The sequence below is a fragment of the Paralichthys olivaceus genome, chromosome 12 (genome assembly GCF_024713975.1).
Source record: "Paralichthys olivaceus isolate ysfri-2021 chromosome 12, ASM2471397v2, whole genome shotgun sequence".
Taxonomy (NCBI): Eukaryota; Metazoa; Chordata; class Actinopteri; order Pleuronectiformes; family Paralichthyidae; genus Paralichthys; species Paralichthys olivaceus.
Genome location: NC_091104.1, coordinates 1,678,677 through 1,706,026, shown reverse-complemented (window position 1 = coordinate 1,706,026; position 27,350 = coordinate 1,678,677). Strand labels below are relative to the sequence as shown.

At 42.0% G+C, this 27,350-nt stretch overlaps 4 protein-coding genes across 13 annotated transcripts in view; 3 read left to right on the top strand and 1 right to left on the bottom strand.

The window, feature by feature from the left end:
• Positions 1 to 299: 299 nt before the first annotated feature.
• The window catches only part of LOC138412477 (septation ring formation regulator EzrA-like), a 71,253-nt gene continuing 44,202 nt past the window's right edge, over positions 300 to 27,350 (bottom strand). For both annotated transcript variants that reach the window (XM_069536445.1, XM_069536444.1), the window contains exon 2: positions 300 to 1,910. In XM_069536445.1, the coding sequence (XP_069392546.1) occupies positions 1,605 to 1,910 (306 nt within the window). In that variant the 3' untranslated portion in view covers positions 300 to 1,604. The remainder of the gene's footprint in view (positions 1,911 to 27,350) is intronic.
• Positions 11,639 to 16,876, top strand: LOC138412396 (uncharacterized). 3 transcript variants are annotated; one of them, XM_069536174.1, is made up of 8 exons: positions 11,639 to 11,797; positions 12,809 to 13,493; positions 13,610 to 13,681; positions 13,724 to 14,078; positions 14,374 to 14,442; positions 14,535 to 14,624; positions 14,730 to 14,798; positions 14,961 to 15,057. In XM_069536174.1, exons 2-4 carry the CDS (start codon positions 12,815 to 12,817, stop codon positions 13,819 to 13,821), a joined length of 849 nt encoding a protein of 282 aa, XP_069392275.1. In that variant the 5' UTR covers positions 11,639 to 11,797; positions 12,809 to 12,814; the 3' UTR covers positions 13,822 to 14,078; positions 14,374 to 14,442; positions 14,535 to 14,624; positions 14,730 to 14,798; positions 14,961 to 15,057. The 3 variants fall into 3 exon arrangements, with proteins under 3 accessions (XP_069392275.1, XP_069392276.1, XP_069392274.1); XM_069536175.1 differs by having other exon boundaries at positions 13,965 to 14,078; positions 14,961 to 15,056; XM_069536173.1 differs by lacking the exons at positions 11,639 to 11,797; positions 12,809 to 13,493; positions 13,610 to 13,681 and adding an exon at positions 16,591 to 16,876 and having other exon boundaries at positions 13,825 to 14,078; positions 14,961 to 16,068.
• Positions 16,873 to 19,878, top strand: LOC138412395 (uncharacterized). The gene is made up of 2 exons (XM_069536172.1): positions 16,873 to 17,800; positions 17,899 to 19,878. The coding sequence occupies exons 1-2, from the start codon at positions 17,005 to 17,007 to the stop codon at positions 18,717 to 18,719; spliced, it is 1,617 nt and encodes a 538-aa protein (XP_069392273.1). The 5' UTR covers positions 16,873 to 17,004; the 3' UTR covers positions 18,720 to 19,878.
• LOC138412445 (uncharacterized) lies at positions 22,186 to 27,115 on the top strand. 7 transcript variants are annotated; one of them, XM_069536304.1, is made up of 9 exons: positions 22,186 to 23,318; positions 23,698 to 23,960; positions 24,401 to 24,468; positions 24,564 to 24,632; positions 24,752 to 24,887; positions 25,488 to 25,557; positions 25,987 to 26,097; positions 26,482 to 26,549; positions 26,795 to 27,115. In XM_069536304.1, the coding sequence occupies exons 2-9, from the start codon at positions 23,700 to 23,702 to the stop codon at positions 27,095 to 27,097; spliced, it is 1,086 nt and encodes a 361-aa protein (XP_069392405.1). In that variant the 5' UTR covers positions 22,186 to 23,318; positions 23,698 to 23,699; the 3' UTR covers positions 27,098 to 27,115. The 7 variants fall into 7 exon arrangements, with proteins under 7 accessions (XP_069392405.1, XP_069392404.1, XP_069392403.1 ...); XM_069536303.1 differs by having other exon boundaries at positions 22,191 to 23,318; positions 23,676 to 23,960; positions 26,649 to 27,115; XM_069536302.1 differs by having other exon boundaries at positions 22,192 to 23,318; positions 23,690 to 23,960; positions 26,649 to 27,115.

The window sequence follows — 27,350 nt, the reverse complement described above, 5'->3', positions numbered from 1 at the left end:
AAATAGTAAATGGTTTGGACAGATATAATGGTGTCAAGAGTAAGAAAAACTGTGTAAAAGAAAAAGAGACTCATCATGGTACGGTAGGGGCTCTCCAGAGGGAAAGTCCCAGCTCCAAGGCCAAAGTAACCCCGGTGCTTGGAGACTTTCCAGGGGGAAGGTCGTAACAGGTGTGGCCCTTAAGGATAGATAAAGCGGAGCAACACCACTGTTAGTCAGAGTTCTTCTGGTGCAGCTCCGGCTCGCTACTGAATGCTCTCAGGTTTTGTTGTCGACAATAAAACTCTGCTGCTTTTAAGTTGACTTCTACTGCTTTTTTATTTGACTGAATTTTTGGAATTTTTGGACCACGAGTGGAACTTAGTTTTTCACCACAACACCCAGACAAGCGGGACTTCTTCTTCTTCGTGCTTGGCGGTTGACATGACAACGAATTTGTTGTTTAGTGTATATGAAAAAAGAAGCTAACAGGCAAGCTAATTCAGAGGAACAAACTTTACTCTTTCTTATTCAGGTACCAGTCACAGTCACTCTCTTCTTCATGGGGTACATCGAGTGACACTGCCACCCACTGGCATAATATATATTGCAGGCACACGTATATACTACAAAATGTTTACGGCATTATGTCACCAACTCAAATTTCTTCTGATTTTAATTTGTAGTAATGAGTAACGAAGATGGTTGGGAGAAATGTATTGGAGTAAAAGTACACATTTTACTTAGGAAATATAGTGGAGTAAAAGTGAAAGTTGTCAGAAATAAAAATAACAAAGTAAAGGACAGATATGTGAAATTTCTACTTAAGTAGAAATGTAAAGAAGTATTTGTACTTCGTTACATTACAACACTGGGTAAGGTCAGCTCAGGTGCTGTTGGATGGGCGCTGCTGACTACTTCCAACACTGTGGTTTTCTCAACCCCAGAGCGTGGCGGATTCTCTTCCAGAGTGAAGTCTTCTTTGGTTTCTCAGGGAGAACACTGGAGAGAGACTTCTCCTCAGTGACATCATCCTTACTCTCTCCATTGAGCTCCCTACTGGAAACATCAGCTTCATGACAGTGGCAGACCACATTGTAAGAAGCTTTGAGCTTCATCAGCTCTTCTTGGAGAACCTTCTTCTCCTGGAGCTCAGTGTTGAACTTCTCCTGGTTGGTAGTCTGATTTTGACAGACCTCATGATAAGAAGCTCTGAGCTTCATCAGCTCTTCTTGGAGAACGTTCTTTTCCTGCTTCTCCTCCTGGAGCTCAGTGTCGAACTTCTCCTGGTTGGTAGTCTGATTCAGACAGACCTCATGATAAGAAGCTCTGAGCTTCATCAGCTCTTCTTGAAGAGCATTATTCTCATCCTGAAGCAGATCGCTGGTTTGAGTCTCCTTGTCCATGGAGTCAATCTTTTGGCTGTGAGCTTGCCTTTCCTCCATCTCTGTCACCACAAGCTCAACCCTGCTCAAATCCCTTTTCAAAAGGGCCACCTTCTCCTTCAGAGCCACATTGTCCTCTTCCAGAGCCTTCACCTTGTTGCTTTGTACAGCCAGTTTGCCATTGTGGGCTTTAGAGTGAGCTGTCATTTTCTCCTTCTCCCTCATCAGAAGCTCATCTTTCTATTTGAGCTTCTCTTCCAGAGCCTTCACCTTGTTGCTCTGTACAGCCAGTTCAGCCAGTTTGCCATTGTGGGCTTTAGAGTGAGCTGTCATTTTCTCCTTCTCCCTCATCAGAAGCTCATCGTTCTGTTTGAGCTTCTCTTCCAGAGCCTTCACCTTGTTGCTCTGTATAGCTAGTTCAGCCAGGACACCAATGTGGGCTTTAGAGCGAGCTGTCATTTTCTCCTGCTCCCTTATCAGAAGCTCATCATTCAGTTTGAGCTTCTCTTTCAAAGCCTTAATCTCAGACTGCATTGTTCCACATGTCTGAAAAATGGAAACATGGAATTCATTATTAAAAGACTTGAACCTGAACATACATTTCTAAAAAAAAAAAATTCTTACCAGGATGTCCATTTTGGTAAAGGGGGATTTGTAGTTATGAGAGCAGTGTCTTCTTGATGAATTTTTACTGAACAAATCAGCGGTTGTCTCCGTAGGCAGGATTGTTGTCTTCACTAATGAGGACTGTGGTCTTCTCAGTTGACGGTCTGTTATTTTCACAAGCTAATAACTTGAAGCAAGGGAACTTGTTATTTATGTTTGGTAGTTCAGAGGACCAAAGAAATATCCTTTAATGTCTAGAGTTTTTGGTTCTTTGATTGGATTTGATAAGGATTTGCAGGCCAGCAATCCCTTTGATGGTTGCCCCCACATCAATCATCAAAGAAGATTTTTAAGAAGCAACCGTTTCCATGGCAATTTTTATAACTGCACAACATGGCGGCCCCTGGGGGTTTATCAGGTTGACTTCTATATGATGCACATCACTGCGGAGCATACACAAATCCTGAGCTAGGCGGCTACTATACACATGTTGCACTGATAGCTACAGTGATCCCTGTCTGAGACTGAGGTTAGTCTCTTGACCAAATGAAGAAAATCAATCAAAGATTTCAGATCCATTAGATAATGTGTGATATGCTTGAAGGAATTAATGAAATATGCTATGAAGTGTTAAATTAAGTATGTAGATATGTACATAAGCATCAACAAAATATAAGTCTATGTGTCAGTAAGTACATAGTGTGAAATCTTAACAGCACAAGCATTATAAAATAAATGTAGTAGGATGAAAATAAAATAATGAAAATGGAAAACACTCTAGAGCAGCTGTAGTCAACTACTTTACCATCACCAGGAAGTGGGTACATTTTTGCAAACTAATTGTTGCATTGTGTGTCACTGAGAGCATGGGGAATTGTGCATTTCTGCAGCATGTTTGGATTCGTGTTTGTAAAAAATGTGTGTGTGTGTGTCAGGAAAGTGTGGACCTTGATGCTGGCTGGTTTCTAAAACTGATGCGAAATAATTGAGAGGATCTATATTTACATGTTGATCTATGTGATTTTAGTGTGTGAGAGCTATTGATGCACAACACAGGCACTGACATTCTGTGATTAAGCATTGTATTGTTGTGTGTTGTTCATGTGTTCAATGTGATTTTACACTGCACATAAAGGTTTCATATTTTAATTTCATTCATAGATTCATGGCTATTGAGCAGTGCTTTGTGAGTGTTGGTCGAATACTGTCACTGGCATAAAATATTAATGAAAATGCATATTATTAATATTTGTATGTGTGTATATTAAATCAATACAATTGTCAATGCTTCTGCAAATGTGTTTGACTGTTTCCATTTAATTTCATTTACTATGTTCCACTTAATAATGGGCTAAAAGGATTGGTTTATGTAATATGTATGTCTTTGTTATTCACATTAGTCATCCAATCATTACTGATTTGATGATATAGAGCTCAATCTGAATGCAGACAATTATTTCTTCAATGCAAAATATATTTTAAAAATCTTGCCTACATTTGTTTACATATGATAATGAACAAAAATAATAACCAACAGATTTGACACATCTCACACAATTCATTGACCCTCAGCATCCAGCCCTTCATCAGCCGTGAGTGTGGCACATTATGTCATTCTTTGTCGTATATGGTCATCAATAATTTAATAATAATTGATCTCAGGCTCCCTCTCCGGAATCGAACCCTGAATCCCCGTTACCTGTGGTCATTGTAGGCACAAAAAGTACCATTAAAAGTTGATAGGGCAGACATTCGAATGAGACGTCGCCACCACGAGGGCCAGCGATCAGTTCGAGGTCATCTAGTGTCACCAAAGCAGCCGGGGCACCACGGGTCTGATAAATGCACACGTCTCCGAAGGTCAGCGCCCGTTGGGGAAGCGGAGAGCGGACGGGGAGTGGAGTTCGGTTGGGGGGGTGGGATTTTGCGGAAGTTATTTTGCAAAAGGGGTAAGAACTCGTACATCGCCTGGTACAGTGGCGCTGACAAGCAGAAAAATTTCGCTTAATTTTGCCTTTATACACCAAATTAAAGATTAGACTCTCCTCTTCCCAACAATATCAGCTTTTCACCCTAGCACAAACTGGCTGCTAGTAATCAGACATTTAGTGTGGTCCATTTCAGGCAGCTTTCGGAGCTGGGTCAAAAATTATTGTTGAAGGTTTTTCATAAAATACCAAGAAGGGGCGCCATATTCTGTAGAATTTGTTTTCTGATCCCCGAATAGTGTATCTAATCTTCTCTAGATTCATGCAGGATATCATGTCTCTGAGCCAATGTGAACAGCAAGGAGGAGCTGGGTCCTTCCACTTAAGTGAAATAGCTCGTCGGGCTAGTAAAGAGGCAAAAGCAAGAAAGTTGAGCATAGCTTTATGTAAGTTCAAATCTGGAGCAATGCCAAAAATACCAGTCAAGGGATTGGGCTCAATTCGATGATGGAGGATATCTGATAACGCATGGAAAACCAATGTCCAAAAGTTACCTAAAGAGGGACATGTCCAATACATGTGGTAGAGTGAGGCAGGTACGCCTTTACATTTATCACATGTAGGGTCGACATCAGGATACATTCGCGCTAATTTGGTTTTTGATATGTGGATTCGATGCACTACTTTAAATTGTAAAAGTGCATGTCAAGAACACATAGAAGAGGAGTGTATCCGATCAAGCACCAAGTCCCATGTGTCCTCTGTAAAGGTGTAATTTAGGTCTTGCTCCCAAGCAGTTCTTATAGTTGCCACTGAAGAGCAGTGCAGTTTGGAAATAAGGTTATATAGATTGGACATGATACCTTTAGAGGTGGGGTTAACAGAAAGAAATATATCAACAGGGGTAACTGGGGGTTTATAAGGAAATTGGGTCGTTAAGCGCTGTATAAAAGTCCTAATTTGTAAAAATCTAAAAAAGTGGGTTTTGGCAATGCCAAAAAGTTTCTGTTAGTTGAGAAAAGCTCGCAAAATAATTATAAATGTATAGATCTTCAAAGCATCTCAAACCTTTTCTGTGCCAAATATTGAATGCGCCATCAGCCATTGAAGGAGCAAATAGATGGTTAGCAGCAATTGGGCTTTTAAGTGAAAAAAGCTGTAGTCCAAAACTTTTCCTAAATTGGCCCCAGATTAACAGGGAGTGTTTAACTACTGGGTTGCTCTTGGGAATATCCGAAGCAAGTGGAAGTGCGGCACCTAAGAGGGCAGGTAAGGAAACAGGGTTACTGGCACAGACCTCCATTGTAACCCAGGCCGGGTAAGTGGGTTCAAGATGGAAATGTCTCCAAAATAACAAACACCCAATATTCACTGCCCAGTAGTAGTACTGGAAATTAGGCAGAGCCATTCCCCCTGCCTGCTTGGATCTTTGGAGAAATGCTTTCCGCAGCCGAGGGTGTTTACCATTCCAAATGTAAAATATCAATAATGAGTCAAGGGCCCTAAAAAATTATTTGGGGATGAGAACGGGAAGACATTGAAACAAGTAGAGGAACTTTGGAAGCAATGTCATTTTAATCGAGTTTATTCTTCCAATAAGGGACAGAGACAAAATCTGTTTTGCCTGATCAAATAAAGTGAGAAAATTTGATTTCAACAAGTTTTTGAATTCTCTGGTGACACAAATTCCGAGGTAATTAAATTGATCTTTGACCACCTTCAATGGGAGATGGGTATAGTTAAGTTTAAGAGCTTCCTTATTAATTGGGAATGGTTTGCTTTTATTTAAATTGACTGAAATTATCTAAGATCGTGAGGGCTTCTGGTAGAGAAGTGGTTGGTTTTGAAACAAACAGAAGTAGGTCGCCTTCATACAGCGAGACTTTATGTTCGACTCCTCCCCTCCATATTCCCTGTACCCGCCCATTGCTACGTAAGGCAATTGCAAGAGGCTCAATGGCAATTCCGCAAAGGAGTGGGCTTAGTGGGCAACCCTGCCGGGTCCCACGGTGTAAATCAAAGTATTCAGAGTAATGACTATTGGTCAAAACAGAGGCTGAAGGATATTTATACAATGTTTTGATCCAGGACAAAAAGACAGAACCGAAACCAAATTTTCCAAGTGTAAAAAAAAGATAGTTCCACTCTACTATATCAAATGCCTTCTCAGCATCCATAGAGGCAAGGCACTCTGAATCCACATGTTTGGGGGAGTACAGAATATTAAATAGCCGACGAATATTGTAAAACGAATGGCGTCTTTTAATAAAACCAGTTTGATCTGGCGATATTACAGAAGGAAGGATATCCTCCAGTCTGTGGGCCAAAACTTTGGCGAGGATCTTTACATCCGTGTTTAGCAATGAAATCGGTCTGTATGAAGCACAATCTAGTGGGTCTTTGCCTTTTTTCAGCAACAAGGAGATACAGGCCTGATTGAACGAGGGAGGGAGTGCACCTGAGTTTAAGGAATCAGAGAACACTGAGCACAGGACGGGGACTAGATCAGCAGAATTTTTTTAAAAGAAATTTGATGGAAGCCCATCTGGGCCAGGGGATTTACCTGATTGCATAGAAGATATAGCTGCTGAAATTTCCTCCTGGGTGATGGGCACATCCAGGTTATTTCTCAGGTCTTGAGAAAGGGACGGTGAGTCAAGGTTATTAAAGAAGTTTTCCATAATATTAAAGTCTGCTGTACAATCTGAAGAGTATAAATTTGAGTAGAAAGTTCTAAACTTGTCATTAATCTCTTTCTGGTCAGATGTTATACATCCATTATCAGTCCGTACTCCAGCAATAAATTGGTTCATTCTCAACCCACGCAGCTGAGTAGCCAGGAGTTTGCCAGTTTTTCCACCGTGCTCATAATAGTTACTTTTACTCCGAAGTAAGAGACTTTCGACTTCATGAGAAGAAAGAACGTTAAATTCGGTATGAAGTTTCAAGCGCTCCTTGTACAGATCAGGTGAAGGTGAATTTACATGTTGTTTATCTATGTTTAAAATCTGATTAGCAATGTCAGTCTGCTTGTTTTTATATGCTGAGAATGATATAATTTCTCCTCTTAAGTACGCTTTCATAGCTTCCCAAATTGGTTTATTAGACACATCAGGTGTTCTATTGATGCTTAAAAAAGTTTTAATATGTGTAGAGATGTGTGAGAGAAAGCTCTCGTCGGAGAGTAACAATGGATTTAGTCTCCAGTGTCTCCTTGTATAGTCAGCATCTGGAAAAGCTAGTACCAGAACCAGGGGAGCGTGATCAGAAATAACAATACTTTCGTATTTACATGACTTAAGGTTTGAGATGAATTTATTATCTATAAAAAAATAATCAATTTGAGTGTAAGTGTGGTGGACATGGGAAAAGAAGGAATATTCTCTTCCTGTAGGATACAAGAACCGCCAGGGATCAGAAAGGCTAAAATCATCAAGAAATGCTTTAATGTAACTGGCGGATTTGCTGAGAGTGGTAGGTTTAGGTGAGGAGCGGTCTAATACTGCATCCAAATAACAATTGAAATCTCCCCCGAGAATTAAAAATTTAGAATTTAGATCAGGGAGTTCAGAGAAAAATCTATTGAAAAACTGTACGTCATCAACATTAGGCGCATGCACATTGGCCAAGACCACTGGCTTATTGTAAAGCTTGCCTGAAACATGGGTAATATGTCCAAATTTATCTGCTGTAATGTTGCAGGGCTCAAAAGGAATGTTTCTATCAACAAGGATGGCCACACCCCTGGCTTTCCTTTAAAGTTAGAATGGAAAAACTGTCCTGCCCAGCATTTACCTAATCGCCATTGGTCAGAATCATGCAAGTGGGTTTCCTGAAGAAAGGCTACCCCAGCCCTGAGCTTCTTTAGATGTGAGAAGACTGGGTGATTTAACCCCTTAACATTCCAGCTAATGAAGTTACAATTACCTTTCATTTAGAACACTTGCAGAAAGAATAGAGTGAGTAGCTCCGCAGGGGAAAAACAAAAAAAAACCAAAAAAAACCCTGAACCCCAAGCTCACACAGCGCTCTGTGGAGCAAGCTCAGAAAGACCTCCTCAGGTCTCGTACTATACATCCCCAGAATATACTTCCTATTTCACTAGCTCCAACATAGGTTTTTAATATTTAACCCTATGACAAAAAAGCAATCAAAACTGAACGACTAACACTAAATACACCATAAAGCTAAAACAACTATGAGCAATAACATAACACAGGTTATCATGCCTCTTCTCCCTGCACGCTGCACCTCCAGCTGTAATAATCTCCCCAAACCAGGACTACTCCGGCGAGAAATAAAAATATATTTTTATATATAATAAAAAATACGACTGCATCAACTGGTCTTGTCAAAATCTTTAATCAGTTAAGTTGGATTTTCATGCATTATAAACAGGAGACGGAGGGGATCCCGGAGCTCCTGTCAGCTTTCCCCTCTCTGTCTGCAGTGGATGGGCCAGCAAGGATATATTCTGTATATATTTGGCAGCACTTGCACATCAAACACATTGGCCATGAGAACTAAATCTACTTTCCCTACATGTATCTATCAACGGCCTCTGCCAGGACTGGTTGGGGTGAGTGGAGAAAAAAAATATATATAGGGGAAAAAAGGAAATAAAGGGGGGGTGGAGTCACAGTCTCTGGTCATGGGCTTGAATCCAGCCCGGGAATCACCACCTGGATGTTGGCATGGTCTTCCAAGGGCGCGTTGGTCCCTCCGGGCACTCCTACCTCCCTCATGGTCCAACATGTGCAGTAGTAGTAGTGAACATGGCTCCAAAGGTGAGAGGTCCTCAGGTGAGAGTGCTGGTGGTTGCATGACCCTCCACGTTAGCCCTGCGACAAACCGGTGACCTCACTAGGTCCATCCCTCATCAGGACCCGGGCCAGGATGGGTTCCGGAGAGCCGCACAGCATGGACCAAGGAGGGGAGGAGAAGACCCAAGGAATTAGAGACATGTAATAAGATACAATAAAATAAACAAGGCAGAGAGAGAAGAGAGAAGGTGCTGGTTTCTGGTGCCTGATGGGTGATCCCCCCGTCGTCTAGGCCTATAGCCTATAGCAGCATAACTATGGATGACTATGGCTCATGACGTATCCATGCTTGTAAAGTCATTTTGAAAGATTTACTGGTAGTGCTGGAAGTGTGTAAATCTCAGAATCACTTTCTAGTTAACTTTGAGCATTTTACCACGATACCAATATACCTCTTCATGGCCCAACAACTCACACTTCGGGCAGAGTGGTGCTAAAAGCCCAGCTGCCCAGCTGCCCCCTAATGCAAACAACAGACCCAATACAAAAGTGATTTAGACTTGAAGGGAACAGTCTTGATTCTATGAGCTTCTAAAATATACCGTGTAAATAGAATGCTTTGCTTGTGTTTCCTATTGATGAACAGTTCTGACTTGCAATGCCTGCTCTCAATTTCAAGTCAATGTCATTGCCACAAAATTTTTTAAAACATGAAAAGGCCCACTTAACTATCTTATTATTACAAAAGTGATATTTCAAGAAAAAAGTTTCAAATGGTTTGCATTGTCTGTTACACAAATAAACCAATTCCAGAAGTACATGTTGACATTACATCTGCTCAATTTTCGAAATACAAAAAATTGGCTAAAAATAGTCTATTGCCGGGAATCAAACACAGGCCTTCTGCGCTAAACGTCCCTAACACGTTCCCATTCATTCTCTATGGTAGTGTTAAATCACTATGGACGTAATGCCCCTCCCGGCGACTGAACATTATGGCGCTGTTTCAGCTTCATCTCTGTCTCTCTTCCTCGACTTTTCCTTCAACTTCCGTGACTGAAGAACAACAAACTACAGCAGATGTTGCTCTACAACTACTTTACACATGTGATGTGTTTTATTCAGCAAAGGTAAGAGACTGTTTGACTAAAGACCAGATAAATGACGGGCAGATGTGTGTCACAGTATCTCTTTGTTTTTTATATTAAATTACATCCATCTCTGTGATTTTCTGTTACTGTATTTGTACATGATTTTTGATGATATATAGGATATATTTCTTGGCTTAGACTAATAAACTAAAAAAAAAAAAAAAGATTATATCTATCAATGTGAATGTGTACAAATAAAGTCTATTGTTGTCTTGTTGTCTTAAGGCCTCAGCCCCCTCCACTGTCCCCAGCAAAGTGAAAGGACAGTCAAAAGTTTTATTGAACAATTTCTACACTGTGACCCATATGTGCTTTTCAGCATGTAAATAGAATACAAAGTAAATAGAGGAAGTAAACAGTAGTATACTGGTTGTAACTGAACCATTGATCTTTTCAGGAATCTACATGCTGAGATCTCCTCTGCCCCTCATATACCTGAACAACCACACAGTAAGATGTATCATACGGCTAATCTTGAGTATTATTGGGCCCCAATCCGCTCCTCCTTCAAGATGACCCTCATCCTGCTCATCATGAACAACCTGCTGCCCATCACCAGGGGGACGCCTCTCATCAGTGAGTGTCCGACCCCTGTGATGCTGGAAAGGGAACATTTCTTGGTAGAAAGTAGTTCCACTGAAAAGTGTGTCAATTATTTGGTCAACGGGACAGTGTGACTTTAAAAGAAATTATTAATTTGTTTAATTTATTGTGAACAACAGGTTCCTCGAGTTTTATTGTAAACATCATTTCCAACACAAGATCATAGCTAAGATACGTGATGTTATTGAAAAGTTGACTGAACTGTCGTATGTTGTGTCCTGCAGACGTTTTCTTCTGCATCAGTCTCATCCTGATGGTGGCCAGTCTGTTGGAGACGGTGCAGATCACTAACATCCAGTTCAGGGCCAGTCAGTACAGTGCCGTGCCTCACTGGCTCAGCGTCCTCGTCCTACAGTATCTCGCTGTTCTTGTGTTCATCCCTCCAATGAAGAGGAGCAACACAGTCACAGTCTTCTTCAACCCAGCTACTAGAGGTATATTGATATTATCTATACAATTTATATATCTATATATTATTTATATAAAATATGCTGAACAAGTCATGAAAACTTTGATCAGACAGTTGGAAGAAGTGGTTCTGACCAAGCAACATTCAGTGGAAGTAGAGCAAAACTGTTGTCCTCTTTCAGATGATATTTCTTCTATTCATCTTTTACAAAGTACCCTGAGCAAATAGATAATAATGTATGAGATGGAGAACATCTTTTCCTCCTCTACAATCCCTCTTTTCTAGATCCTGTGCTGAAAACATCGACCACTCTTAAACTGTGTTTCACTGGTTGAACTGGTGGTGACAGAAGGTGTTTCACCAGATGAGGATAACTGGAAAGATCCATTTATTACCTCTGTTTGTTTATTGGTTTATTTGTTTGCCAGATTACTAAAAAAATAAATTAACCTTTTTCTACCAAACTTGATGAATGGAAGGAACCCATTTAATGTGGATGCAGGTGTGGATTCAGTTTTTTTTATTTTTTTCACTTTCACAGGAAATTCTCGACATTTTATGTAAAAAATATGTTGCTCTCCATTGGGGAATCGACGCCGGTCTCCCGCGCGGCCTTCGAGAAAAGTTTAGCTAAACCGACCTAAACGCTTTTTAACATGCATTTCAATGATAGTGCTGAACCACAGTGTGGATGTAATATTCTTTTGGCCACTCTTCCGGCTGTGGCGCTGTTCCGACTTTTTCTATAGATTTGCGGTCCTCCGATATTTGGCCACTCTTCCGGCTGTGGCGCTGTTCCAACTTTTTCTATAGACTCGCGGTCCTCCGATATTTCTTTTCTTACTTCAGGCAAACCTCTAACGGCAGACGGTCATAAAAGCGTGCATATTCACTGTCTATTGTTGATGTCATTACGTGTTCTTACAGGGGCTGTGCATCATTCAAACATTCAAGTCATTTTCATTCGTCAAAGGTAAGACACGTTGTTTTATTTTCATAAAAGTTAGCCTGCTTTCTGATAACATTAGTTCGCTGCTGCTGCTAATTCGCTTGGTTGATGCGATAGAACTGCCCGGAATTAAGTTTGGGGTAATTATGGACTAAATAATGAATGAACATCATGCTATTTGTTGAGATTGTGTGTGGTTTTTAGTTTGTTGCTTAATATTATATATTCGTCAGCGCGGTATTGACAGTAATGTCGTGTCAGCAGTTGCCTAGCACCACTCGCAGGGTAACGCAGAAGATTTGTGGTGAAATAACACGTCAAAGTATGAATGGACATGATCGTTTTATATAGTTATATGCATAGTTTTCATGACGTGACGTCACTTGCTAAGAGACTGACGCTACAAACGTGTGATGAAATTACGTGATAACATGATTGTATTTCATATTTTTGTGTATCTGGTTTTGATGTTGTGATGTTAACTCATCTTAACACCATGGATCTGTTACTCCTAAGATGTCTGACTAGTTAGGCTACATATTGCATCAACTAAAACAGCTGTACTACCATCTCTTTTTTTAAAATACAAATGTGATATTAATATGTTCAAATTCATTTGGCAGAACTAGTAGTGCCAGAGTAGACTTTCAGACAAGCAGTAGAGGTCTGCCTACTGTATTAATCAAGTGTAATAAGACTTTGATCTAGGCATTCACTTCTCCTACCCCCCCCCTCTCTCTCACACACACATAACTGCTCTCCAACTCCTGCTGCAAAGACCGTCCCACCCCCCTGTTGTTTTCGCGCCCACACACACACACACACACACTGTGAGTAGATAAGGATCAGAGAGGTGTGATAAACTATTGTCTTGACCCTATGAACTATTTCACTGCAAGCCCCCACACACACACACGCACACACTGTACTTCCTCCCAGACTCAGAGGTGTGAGAAACTATTGTCTTTACCCTCTGAACTATTTGACTGAAGTTCATAGAAGATAACCCAAACTTATGTTGTTACTTTATGGTAGGTCAAGATGCAGAGGTCGGTGTTCTTCCCAGGTAAGCTCAGTGTTGTGTTCCGCAAGGGACCAGGTGGATTTTTCTTACAGGAACCCTCTGCAGAAGCCAGACGGATCAAGGATGACCCCACTCGTCAGGACAGGTCTGCCCTGAGAGAGAACCTCGTGCGGCAGAATGCCCTGGCTGCGGTTCGTCAGAGAGGGGGTGATGCCTCAGACAGGACGGAGGTGCTAGGAGACTACATCCTGCAGTTTGGCAAGTATAAAGGGAAGGCTTTCAGGTGGCTTTTGGAGAATGATGTTGGCTATACATGTTACCTTGTCAAAGATATGCGTAAGGAGGAGGCTGCAGGTCGTTTCGGGCCCGAGGGGCATAGCAAGGATAGTCTACTGTCCTTTGTGAATTATGCTCTGAGTTTTGCAGAGATCCAGTCTCTCCTCGCCTATGAGGCCAGGGGAGAGGGTGTGGTGACAGCCACATCAGAGGACGACCAGCTGGTTGGCTTTGGCGACAGGGCCAAGAGCACCTGGAAGGAGATCTGGGACAGCAGAGCTGATGGCTACGCAGGATTCATCATCCGGAAGAAGGGCTGCCTCCCAGGGACACGGATGGACAAGCTGCAGCAGTACCTACGGAAGAGGCAGAAATCCACACCTGCTGAGCCTGCCTCAAGAGCCCCTACCAACCCCCTGAGTAAGTCACTTTTTGACAATGACATTTGACAAATGTTGTTGATTCCAGTTCATTTTAGTCCTACAGACAAATTGATTGATGTTTTCATTCACTCTTTTCCTTGTCTGTGCCACCAGCGATGGATGAGGATGAAGAGCTGGAGAAGGCGATGCTGAGCCTCACACCATCTAAGCTACAACTGCAGAGCTGTAAGTACACTATTATTACACGTCTCACACACGTGTAACCAGTTGCGGTGCCAGCAGCAGCAGCAGCAGCTGCGATACCAGGAGTGTCTCCAAGAGCAAAGACAGGTTTTTACATAAAAGGTTTCAGGGCTGGAGTATGATTCTTTTACATGATGAATTGCCCTCCAAAACTGAACCTTCATTTAAATTCTTACCATGTTTGTGTTCTGGCCATGTTCCGGCCATGTTTCTTTATGTTCCTCCACTGTGTCTGTGCGTGTGTGTGTATGTGTGTGTGAGACAGAAAGAGAAAGGTGTGTGTGTGTGAAGGGACATGAATCCCTGCCATGATGAATTGATAACCGCCGTAAGGGACATGAATCCCTGCTATGATGAATTGATTCCATCCACGATGAGGGTAAGTAGTCATTTTTGTTCTCCTTGCATGTGTTAGTTAAAAAAAAAAAAAAAATTAAACAGTGTTGGATACTACTAAGACTTGAATGCATGCTTGTTCATTGAGTCATATTACTTCTCCTGCTTAGACTACTGAGTAGCAATTAGGAAAATTGGAGTGTGGGAATTAGACATTTTACATTTGTGAAGCTATGAGAAGCAGGAGAAGTATACGTATGGCTGTTTTAGTTCCTACTAACACTGAAACTTTTGTACATTGTGAATTCTCAAATGACAAATTATGTTCTCTGTTGTAGTCCCATCGGAGACGCTGTCCAAACCCCCCCCTGATACAACTGGTCAACCGCGGGCATCACCAGTTGATGGTAAAAACACTCTTATCCTGTTTGTGTTATCAAATGTTGTGTTCATTTAGAAAATATTAATTGTTTCATTTTGACTGTATACTTTCCCACAGCTCCAGCCTCTCAGAGTGTGAAGAAGAGGACACCCGTTGCCCTTCCACCACAGCTGGCATTCCTGGTGCAGGAGACAGAGTCAACTCAAGGTATGCTTTCTGCTTAATGCATGGCTGATTTAACTCAGTGTCATTTTCTTTTTCATGCTTATAGCCTGTACAAATGCATAACAGAAAGACTTCACTCTTTTTTAGGTCCCAGCACAAGCGCTGCTCACACCGCTGCACGCAAAGTGCTTACTTTCGAGGACAGTGCTGAAGATGGTAAGAGCATGCAGACAAACTCTATTTTACGAACTCCTGACACTAAGATGTTGTCTTAACACTGCTTTATTATCTATCTAATATCTAACTATTAAATCAATAATGAATAACAGGGTAGTAATAACCTTTTTGTTTTATCTGTTTTCCTTCTAAAAATCTTAGTTCCCTCAGCTCAGGCGCCTGTTCCTGTCCCTCGACCTGTTCGTGTGCCTCTGCTGAGGCAGGACCAAGATGTCCTCCACTGGAACTGTTCACACCAGCAGAAGATGTGGATGAAGACAGAGCTAAAGGATCTCGGGCTGTGGCCTGGGTCTCGGCCAGTGCGTAACCCCGGCAACACAATTTCCCTGTGGCGTCTACCCCCACAACCTGAGCTAATTGAGACGACGGCTGAGCTCCCATCCTCCAACTTCTTTCGGCTCCATCCTTTCTTCATTTGGAAGCCTGAGGCTGACATCATGGCCAGGATGAGAAACTGTTACGTCCTGCCATGTCATCACGGCTGTCCTCATCCGCAGGTGGTCTCAGCTGGTGTGGGCAGGCCTCGTGTGATTGTTGGCACCAGTGGTCAATACTACATGTTGTCTTCGCGACTCTCCTGCAAGGCTTGTGGCAAGTACTGGTATGCTGACAGTCCGCCATGGCTTGAGATGTTGCCCAAGCGCTTCTTGAACCTTCTGCCCGCGCTTGTGACTTACAAGAAGGCCATCTGCAAGTCAGTGATGCACGAGCTGAGGCGCACTGGGAAGTCGCAGAACGACATGGCAAACCAAGTGAACGAGCTCCTGCATCTCAGGTATGAGCGAGCTCACCTGGCCTACCTACAAGCCATAGAGGGTGTCTGGGATGCTGAGGCTGGCGTGCACGGACAGAGGACCATCGGGCAGTTCCTGAGGAGGGAAAACCAGCCTCGTGCTTTCGGATCATACGACGATCCTGATGGCTGGTGTGGAGTCTCTGTGTCTGGTTTTTACCTGACTGACTGCCTTCTGAACGAGTACAGACGTCAGGAGCCGGCCATTTCCAAACTCCTCCAGGGCACCTTCGGGCAGACCTTTAGGTCTGATCACACCAGGAAGGTTGCGCGCAAAGTGACGTTGGCATCTGGAGTCATGTCCAGTTATGCAGTAATGAACGAGAACTGGCTGATTGTTTTCTGGGTGATGGTTCAGGCTGAGACTGAGAGGTCCTTGGAGCCGATGTACCGAGGAATGGCCAAGAGGTACAGTGACGCGGGAGTGGAAAAGGCAGGCTACCACTGGATGGACAGGTGAGAACAGCAATATTCTTTTTTCACTGTCACTCAAATTGCCAATGCCATGTCTAATTAACAAAATAACTTTGTTGAAAAAAGAATAGCCAGGGTTTTCTTCTGTGCAGTACCCAAAATGCACATTTAATCAAACTTAAGACTTACAAAAAAGGACAGGACTATGAAACCAACCGCGATAGTAACATATAACATGAAACACACGAAACAATGACCAACAGAGACTGAGGGGAAGACAAGGGTTTACATGCACAAGGGCAAACTAGATAACAAGACACAGGTGAACTAAACAAGGGAATTGACAAGACTACTAATTGGGAACAGGTGAGGGGTGGAGACACAGGAACACATGACAAGGGTAAACAGAGGCACACATGGCAGGAATAAGGAAGTACAAAAGACAGGAAGTAAACAATGGGAAACAGGAAGAGACATAAGGGTACAGAGGGACTACACAAATAAAAGTGCAAGACAGTCCTGACAGTAATGCTTATGTATCTTTGTTATCTTTGTGCCTTGCAGGGACTGCTGTGCTCCGTTCAAAATCCCAGACTGCCTTCCTGATGAGCATTTGCACTGGGAAGCGTGGAAGACGACCCCTTCCATTATTGCTGAAGCCACCGCTGGACCGCTGGCAAACACCTGTGCCTCACGCTCTCATTTCAATGGCAGCATTGTTGTAAAACTGGACCTGTTCCATTGTATGAGGCGTTTTGCATGCAAGTGCGTCTCCGAACACCACAGCCTGTATAGCACGTTCTGCCAGCTCCTCTCTGCTGCCTTCTCTGTGGTGAATCAGAGGACTTGAAGCGACTCCGGGACGCCTACGAGTTCTGCCGGATCCGTCCGGCCAATCCCACGAAGCAACACACTAGAGAGCACTGCAGAACCAGAATCCCACACCCCGCAGAGCTGCTGGACAGAGTCGAGAAAGTGATGAAACACTTTCACCTCGCCACGGACCCCAACGGCGTCCGACTCTTTAAGCGGTCCATGCTTAAGAGATGGCGCATCCAGAGAGTCCACATTCTCCGTGGTTGCCTCAGCGACCCTGAACTCACAGAGGGCATTATGTACAGGTACGGAGGAACTCTCCAGCTAAACCACGTAGCTGGAGAAGGCGCCAAAGTTCCGATATGGATCCCTGTCAGAGGTACGTCGCAGCAGGAGGGGTACCACTTCCACCAGGCCCAGTGGGTCACGGGGACTCATGTCTCCACCGAACTGTTCCAGGCCCAGGGCATGACCGGAGTGGCGCGGTGGAACTTTCAACGGCTGGTGGACCTGAAGCAGCCAGGCGTCATCCTCCCTGCTGTCTTCGATCCAGCTTTGACAGCGGAGTTGAACTCTGCCTCAAGGAGAGTGACTGGAGAAGAGAAGTATCCTGCACTCCACCTCTCTGACAGGGACACCGGCGAGAAGTTTGGCTTGGAGTACCATGAGCCAGGCTGCCGTCCAGTCCCTCTGGATTGGGCCAAACACAGAGCACAAAAGACTGCCGAACCTGCTGCTCTTGTGCCTCCGTCACCCGGTCCTGCCCAAGCACCAGAGGTGACACCCGCCACCAGCTGGACACCGCGCTCTGGCACACGACCTCCCGGACCAGCACCCTCCTCCAGCTGGACACAGCACCCTGACGCACCATCCCCTGGACCAGCACCATTTGTTGGCCATCGTCTAAAGCGCGAGATGCCGACGACAGACGAAAGCCAGGAACCTCCCGCAGCAATGGGTAAGTTAACATAGAGTTTGGGGCATACATATTTGTATTACATTGTAATGATTTTAAATGATTAACTAAGGAACAAATTTTTCTTTATTGTGTTTCAGAACTTTCATATGCCCTGCCACAGCGGTCCTCGCCGAGGAGTGCCCGCACTGGACCCGTCAAGACAGGTGGACGGGTTTATGTGTTTGACCACACAAGGTGGACGGCACCCATGAGAGCCACCATCGACGGCTTGCTGCAGAGGTACCACGGGGAGAAGGACATGCTTAATCTTGTGGATCAAGATTATGCAAGCATGGTCCATCAAGCCGCAACAGATCCGAACAGCCTGCTTCATCCCACAACCAAGCTACACATCTCCCGCTATGTGAAGCACCTGGCCAAACTGCTGAACATCAGTTCATCTTTGAACACGGGCCAGGAATCACTTGAGGAGACTCAACATCTGTGGCACTCTTTGACAAAGGGGAGTGAGACAACCACCGTTCCTGTGGTCACCATGGAGCCCGCCACCGTGAATCCACCTGCACCACCCACACATCTGTCACAAGAGTCGATAGACAAAATAGTGGAGGATGTTTTGAAGAAGCAGCAGTACCAGCAGCAACAGCAACAGCAACAACAACAGCAACAGCAGAAGAGAAGACAGACAAAAACCTGTCTTGCCTGTGGACAGCCCAAGTCTGAATTTGAAACTGATGGATCCACTGTCCACCACTTTTACCAGCAAGGGTCTCTGCGCTATTTCTTTTGCTCTAGAAAGGTGCATCAGACTTATGCTGCTGAGGGACTCTCAGACCCCAAAATGTCCTTTGAGGAGTTTGCGCGGACAGAGTTCTTTCAGAGGGAGCTGGAGGCGACCAGAAAACGGGTGGATGATAAGAGGGAGAAAAAGAGGAAGAGACAAGACCCACAACCATAACCACAACCAGACTTACAACCACACCCACAACCAACAGTCCGCCTCTGCAGATTCTGCCGCTTGGAACTGAAACAGGGACCAAACAGCCCTCACATTCACACGGGCTTCCCTGGAGTGGCAGGGAAATACATTTATTGCCCATCAAAGGTGTACTCTTTGTACAGAGATAAGGGCATGGCCAAGGAGATGAGCTGGCCCGAGTTTCGGCAGTCTCCTTTCTATGAGGCTGAGAGACAAAGAACTGTGGAAGAAAGGAAGAAATGATTTCCCTGTATACCCATTGTTTGTACCCATTTTATTTGATTTTATTTCATTATTTTATTTCATTATTGTTTATTTCACTATTGTTCTTAATGTTTCTTATTTGACTTGTGTATATCTCTCTAGACGTACAGGTTCTTTGTCTGTGTATATGTAAATAGACTACAAATTAATAGTTGTAAAACAAAGTGTACATATATTGTTTTTCTTTTCTTTTGTTCTTTTATTTATGTGTGAATGCATGAAAATGTACACACCAGAAACTAGTTTGGTTTGTTTGTTGTGTTCTTTTTTTTTTATTTCTTTATTTATTTTACAAATGTCTGAATGTATGAATGTGTGAAAGGTATATATGCCAGTATGTAGAAACTTGATCTTTTGTGCATAGTTTGGACTGTTTTGTTGTACAGATACTTAGTGCTCTGTTGTTAACAATCGTTTGGATGTAAATAAGTCAATGCTTCCGTCTAGTCTTCTGTATGAAAGTAAATAGATTGTAAACATGAAAAGGTTCATATGTTATTGGGTTATTATGTTAATTGTTCTGCATGGTTATATGTCTATAGATCATAGGTTCTTTAGACTTCTGTTGAGCTGAATATAGCTGTATGGTTTTTTCTTTCTTTTTTTTTTCTTTTACTTAATTTTTTTTACTTACTTTAACATTATTGCATGACCAGAAACACCAGTATTCTACTTGTCATATTAACCAGCACTGTATCTATCACTATATACTCCCCCTCCCTATGTATGTACTGTGTCATTGTCATATCTAATTGTTGTCTTAAATTATCTATATTATTTCTAAAACTTTACTTACAGTCCAATTATTTCATTTGTCATATATACATTATTTCACATGTTCATAAATAAAACTGGAACTTTCTTTGAAATATTGCACACTGCCTTTTTGTCCTGCTTAAATAAAAACAATATAGTAGTCATAGTAGTCATGAGTCATAAGAAAGGAGGATTTTAATGATAATTAAGCACACTGTTACAAACAAGTGAAGAACTAAAAAAAAACATTAAAAGATTTCCACAAAGACAAAAAGTTCTGAGTCATAAGAATGGAGGATTTTAATGATAATTAAACACACTGTTAAAATCACGTGAAGACATAAAAAAACATTATAAGATCTCCACAAAGACACTGGAAATAGGTTGAAGTAGTATTTCACCATTTTCAATGTAGTAGCATTTACATTCTATAAACTGCAAAAATATATATTTTTACTTACAAAAACGTAATTAATTGTTAATCTCCACGTATTTTCAATGCTTTTTACTCAGAAATATCACGTTCAATAACAGCGCGGTCGGGATGCGAACCCCGTCTTTTGGGGAATCGGAAATAAATAAATAAATGAATGGACCCAGAGAGAATGCTTCGATCCTATTGGCTTGCTGGACTGGTCCAGTATTCTCGACTGGCCCCCACGCTGCAGCCGTGGTTAGTTTAGCTAAACGGCCCTGAACACTTTCCCATTCATTGTCTATGGTAGTACTAAACTACTATGGACGTAATGCTTCTCGTGGCCACTGAACATGTTGGGGCTGTTTTTAGCTTCATCTCCAGTTCTCTTCCTCGATTTCTCTTTTAACTTCAAGGACTGACTGAAGAAGAAGCATCAGGAGTATTGATCTCAACAACAACTTTGTGTGTCTGTTTTCACCAACAAAGGTAAGCGATTCCGCTGTCCTGACATTGTTCGGGAGTTTGTTCATCCACTGAGGTGCCAAAACAGAGAAGAGTCGCAACTTCGCTGAGCGGGCTTTGTTTGCTCTCAGTGATGGGGGTACCAGTCGGCCAGCTGATGAACGAAGTGCTCTCGCTGGGGCATGTGGTCTGACCAGTGTTTGGAGGTAGATGGGTGCAGTTCCATTGACGGCCTTGAAGGCCAGCACCATCATCTTGAATCGGATGCAGGCCCCAACAGGAAGCCAGTGGAGGTCACGGAGGAGGGGGTCACATGGGAGAATTTGGGAGAGGCTGGGAGTACAGCCAAGAGGGAGTTGCAATAGTCCAGGTGGGAGATGACCAGCACTTGGACCAGGAGTTGTGTTTTGTCTTTTGTGAGGAAAGACCGGATCCTGCAGATATTGTAGAGGGCAAACCTGCAGGATCAGGCCACATCAGTGATGTTGGGGGTGCAGGACAGTCCATTGTCGGGGATTACACCCAGGTTCCTTGCCGTCGACGAAAGTGATACCGTGACATCCTCGACAGTGACTGACAGGTCCATATGAGGGCAGTCTTTCCCCGGGATGAAGAGGAGTTGAGTTTTACTAAGGTTGAGTTTGAGGTGATGCACAGCTATCCAAGCGGAGATGTCTGCCAGCCATTCCGAGATGCACGTCACAACGTGAGTGCTGGACGAGGATGTAGGAAAAGAGAGGAACAGTTGGGTGTCGTCAGCATAACAGTGTTAAGAGAATCCATGCGATGTGATTGCAGAGCCTAGTGATCTAGTGTATAGTGAAAACAGAAGTGTCCCATTTCCAGATTTTGGCGTTAGAGTATGTTTATTTAATTTCAACTATGTAGCCTAAATGGTCTCCAGTTTTCTGAAGTTAATGTTGAGAATGTTATTGATGTTATGGTCTATTTATTTACATCTTTGTCATAGTTAATTAAAGGATTACAGTTGTTAAACCCTTTCAATTCATCGTACTGTTGCTTTTTTCCATGATGATTTCTTTTCTCTGTGGTGATGGCTGAGGTGAAGGCCCAGCTGTAGTGCTCACGGTTCGCCACTGCCAATTGGGACATGATGCTGCAACTTATCACCTAACTAATATTATTTCCAATAATGTGACGGACCATCCAGAAATGAATAAGCAGTTGGTCACACATAGCACATTATATTTTAATTTTGGCTGATGTGTTACTTTTTTAATCCATTTAAAACAACCGGTTTATAACCAGTTTTCATAGTCAATGTTCAAATGCTTACCTTATGAGTGAATAAGCAACATGGACAACTCATGATGCCAGATACTACAGAGAAAGCCTCACTTATATGATACATCAGAAAAAGGGGTTTAGAATGGTTGGTTTATTTATCCATTCAATATCTATTTTGCTAAACCTTCAAGGTTGCCATTCCCAGTTGACATTAGAGGCAGAGTACATCCTGAACAGTTTTCCAGCAGGGTAACAAACAATAAGTGTCTCCAATTAACCTCTACTCTCCATGTCTCCCACACAGACATGAGGAGGACATGTTGCCTCCACACAGACTGGCCAAGGCCAAACTGGGATTAGAACTGGGAACCTTCGTGCTGTCACAGTGCTAACTGCTGCTTGACCGTGCTGCCCGCTGAGTTACATATGTAAAGACAAATATATTGCTGTTCTTCTGAATTTGATAAGAGATTGTAGAAATGCTCCGGTACTCAGTCAAATGGAGAAGAGTCAAAATACACAACTGCCTCCAAATGTATTGTATTTGTTAAATAAAAATAAAAATACCTGTGGATAAACTCATGTCCCGGTATTGTCTTGCTTCAAAAATAATTATTGAAACAAACTGATTTTTGAACAGTTTTTGTTTGCTTCCCAAAAGTCATAAAAGTGAAGAAAGACACAGATTGAAGTTTTTATGTGTTTTATACGTGATGCAGCAGCAGTGCTTGAGCAACCACAAAATGTTCCCATCATCATTTGTTTGGGTTGAAATCTCTCCAACAAAGAGGTCGTCTATGTGCTACCTATGGTCAGGTGATTGCAGTTATTGCAATTAGTCTCTATGATAAAACCATATGGATAAAATAACAAAACAATTATCCAACCAAACTCCGTGCAGATTATAAACGTTATGTGGAGCAATCCAACATTTACACTGTAATAATATATAAGTAGTATTTAAAACTATCTTAAAGGACTTAAACAGAAAGAAAAAAAATATTGATTTTAGAGTCACCTGAAGTCAAATTCAAAGCTCAGAGAGAGGATTTAAAGGAGAATATGTTTAATATATTGAATGCTGCAAGAAAGCTTAAACATGAACAGTAAATACTCAGTGATTTATGTTCAACAAATTTAATTGCAGAATATAACATATTCTATTAAGGGGCTTCAAGAATTATTTAAAAGAGGAGTTTTAACTCTCCTTTGTTGCAATGACAACAACAAAGGATTAAAGGAGTTTTAAACTTTAATGTAAGGATATATGATCAGAGCAATTTGTGACTTTGATCATTTCACTAGTGGACCACAGAGAGAGACGCCTGGAGAGAAAATCTACATTTTCAGTCTAAAATACTGACTTTCTTTAACGTCAGTTATTGATATTATTATTCATCAGCCAACTGATTAACCAGTGAACCCAACAGGTAATACTCACATCGACATTTTTTTAAAACTAAGATGCAGTTATCTGTAAACACAAGCTTCTGTGGACTGATTGTTAATAAAACAAATATATATAATAATATATAATATAAATGATAATATTTGATCAATAATATGCATCTATCAGCATGTTATATGTATTTATCAGAATGTTATATGTATTTATCAGTATGTAAACTATGTAAGTAGCATGCTGAGGTAAAAATAGTGATTATCATTTATCTTGTCGTGTAAATGTAGAGCATTGAAATGTAGAGGATTTCCCTCTGGATTGTAGTGAAGTAGTAGATATAGTTTACACTTGGTGTTTTTATCTCTGATACTTTACCCTTTAAAAGTGTCTCAAACCCAGTTTCTCAGCAATGTCACAGGAGAACAACAGTGAAAGAGACAGGTGCACAACTGCCAGGATGAGGAGCCAGTGGTCAGCATGTTGGGCGGAGAAAAGGGAGGTGCTGGAGCGGGATGCATTTCAGGACCTGTTTGAGCGCATCACCAACAATCCATCCCAGGAGCAGCATCCTGCTGAACCCCATGCTGAACTGAACGACCAGCAGCAAAATGTCCTGCAGTCAGGCCCAGAGTTCGGCCAGACAGGGCCTCACAACCAGACACAACCAGAGGTACTTACTATAGGTTAGAGAGAGATTCAGAGGAACTTTATCAATACCTGTATCAAGAAATAGGGTTACCTGACTGAGTATAGAGACGTTTACTTTGGTAGAAACCTTTCGTTTGGCACGAAGAAATTTATTAAATTGTAAAAACTGTGCATGATTGATTTCTTCTGTGGTTGATTAAAGAATCAGTGGTGTCAGTGATAGTGCTGTGCTTTAGAGTTCTGGGAAACACCACAGAGCAGGTTAACAGGTTACAGATATTATTCATCTTTGGTTCATCATGTTCAGGAGGACAATATTAAGATCAGGACAGAGATTATACAAGGCTGGGTTAGGTATAAATATGTGTGGTGGTGGTTTTAACTCTCTGACACCAAGGGGACAGATGACACAGAGGATGCAGGTTGTCTTATCTCTTATTTTGTTTCTGTTCTTGTCTCCAGTTCAACAATGTGCCATCAGGGAAGCTGACCAAACACCTGGAGGTGAGGCTGGCTCCTGTTGGATTATTGTAAGTATCACACACATTAATGCAAACACACACAAACACACCTCTAAGCTACTGTTTGTATTTGTCTTCTTATGTGTCTGATTGTGTTTATGTAGCAAAGGAAAGGTGATTTACGGGGCTCCAGGAGACAGAGTTCCTTCTCCCGTGAACAACCGCCACTCACAGTAAGTCTGCCTGACTAGTTCACAGTCACCTCTGTCATGAATTTATATGTTCTTTTCTTTCCTCACAGTTTTACACATTGGTAATTCATGCTTTCTGTGTTTTTTCTGTTTTTCCACAGAAAGAGAAAACGTGAGAGCCAGCAGGATGATGACATGCCGTATGTCAAGCTTTCGAAGACGGAACAGACACTAAACGCTGTTGCTGAGCTCAAAACTCCTGACTGTGCAACCGATGACCCCAGCTTTGAAAAGAGGGTATGTGTCTTTGCTGTGTAGGTTAGAGACTCTGTGTCACACAAACCTCATCCAGCTGTGTCTACTACCACACTTCTAAAACCTTTCTCTAACTATAATTCTTGACATCATGACACATCTATATATCTAGATTTACCTTGTGCAAAAAAAGAAAGCCACCGGTTCATAATTGATATATGCATTATGATATATATCAAATAGATATTAGAAATATTTAAAAACAAATAATTTACTGAAATAAAATTAAAATTGCATTTATAAAAATACTAAATATATATGTGTAACGGAGTAGATCTATGCCTGTTAAATTATGGCAGAAAAAGGTGCAACACCGCCTTTTACTGGCGCAGTGGTTGGTGTGGGTACTGCAGAGAGAAAAGAGGACTCCACTGTGGTAAGACGTCCTCTCGCATGGTCCGGGATAATTAATTATTTCCTTTAATGTTCCAGATGTTTATACTTTATATTTTACCGTGTCAAGTACTCACTGTGACCTATGCTAACAGTTTTGAGCAATAACTGTGACTTATTAGACCGTAAAATGATGTTAGAGACTTGTTAATGTTGCTAAGCTAGCTTAAATATTTTCCCTCGTGTCAGGTGTTATTATACCGAGACTGTGATGGTGGAACTTTCCCTCACCACTGTGCTGCTGTATGCTGTGTTGCAGGTAATATGTAGTGCACTTCTTATGTAACTTTTCATATGTTTTTTTTGTATACCAGTCTGTGAACAGCCTTTTTCATTGTTCAGATAAATGGCTCACGTTTGTTATCTATCTCTGAATTTAATGTTAATGAGCTACTTGTGATTTTTATACTTACCTCAAGGTAAATGTTGAATGTGTTCTTAAAAGACATTTCATGTCACATAATGGTTAAGTGGGGATTTTTCATTTATTATTTATGGAATAACAATATACACTATATCACATTAGGATGTAATTTTTATTTTTTATTTTATATGAACAGGTTTCGGTATTTTATTTAACTGTTAAATGCTGCACAGAGGAAAGAGGACTCCACTGTGGTGTTATTATCCCGAGACTGTGATGCTTGAACTTTCCCTCACCACTGTGCTGCTGTATGCTGTGTTGCAGGGAAGAGCTGTAATAAAACACCCCATAATCCACCTGGTCGTCGTCTGTGGTCTGTAGAAGCAACAGTAGTGTGGAGCTGCATCTCACAGATAGCTGTGAGCTGTCACATATGTACATACAGATATACATGCATTTATACTTCTGACCAAATATATTTCTTCAAATATTTTAATGTCCTACTTTACTTATAGTAGAGTAGATTTTAATTATGTGACTTTACTTTTAATTTAGTTAATATAAAGTATTCTGTTACATTTCATTACTGGGTGAATAAGAAGTATTTCAGAGGGCAGAGAAGAGACGGGGACTTTGATACTGATTATAAAGGCTCAGTATAGTGTATGACTTGCTTATGGATGAGGCACTGATACAATCCTGGATGAAAACTATTATAACTAACAGGTTGTGGTTTTAACTCTCTGACACCAAGGGGACAGATGACACAGAGGATGCAGGTTGTCTTATCTCTTATTTTGTGTCTGTTCTTGTCTCCAGTTCAACAATGTGCCAGCAGTGAAGCTGACCAAACACCTGGAGGTGAGGCTGGCTCCTGTTGGATTATTGTAAGTATCACACACATTAATGCAAACACACACACACACACCTACCTCCGAGCCTCCGTTTGTATCTGTCTTCTAATGTGTCTGATTGTGTTCATGTAGCAAAGGAAAGGTGATTTACGGGGCTCCAGGAGACAGAGTTCCTTCTCCCTGTCCAGACACAGGAGGCTCTGGAAGAGATGTCAGCTGACGCTGCAGTTGAGACACAGGAGGCTCTGGAAGAGATGGCAACTGTCGCTGCTGTCCAGACACAGGAGGCTCTGGAAGAGATGGCAGCTGACGCTGTCGCTGCTGTCCAGACACAGGAGGCTCTGGAAGAGATGGCAGCTGACGCTGTCGCTGCTGTCCAGACACAGGAGGCTCTGGAAGAGATGGCAGCTGCCGCTGCAGTTGAGACACAGGGGGCTCAGGAGAAGATGGCAATGGAATTGAATGCTGCAAGAAACAGCTCTCTGTCAGCTCTCCTGTTTTCTACCATGGATTATCCAATGCATCTAGTTGAGGTCAATTTTCTTCTCCAAAATTCAGTTAAAATTAAAAAAAAGGATTAAAATGGTACTTCAAGCTCCTGAAGTTTGTTACATTCTCCTATTTGTTTTAACCTGTAATAGAAATTTTACATTTGTGTATGTTTAATTGCATGAGCAGACATGTATGTGGAGGACTGACCAAATTGTAATCTAAAAGGGTAACCTTAAGGTTTATGATGGTGGCTTAAGAGACTTGAGTTTTATGGCCTCGAGAAACAACAACTTTATGGTATCTTTTGGTATCTCTGATTGGGATCAAACACCTGGGGTCTCA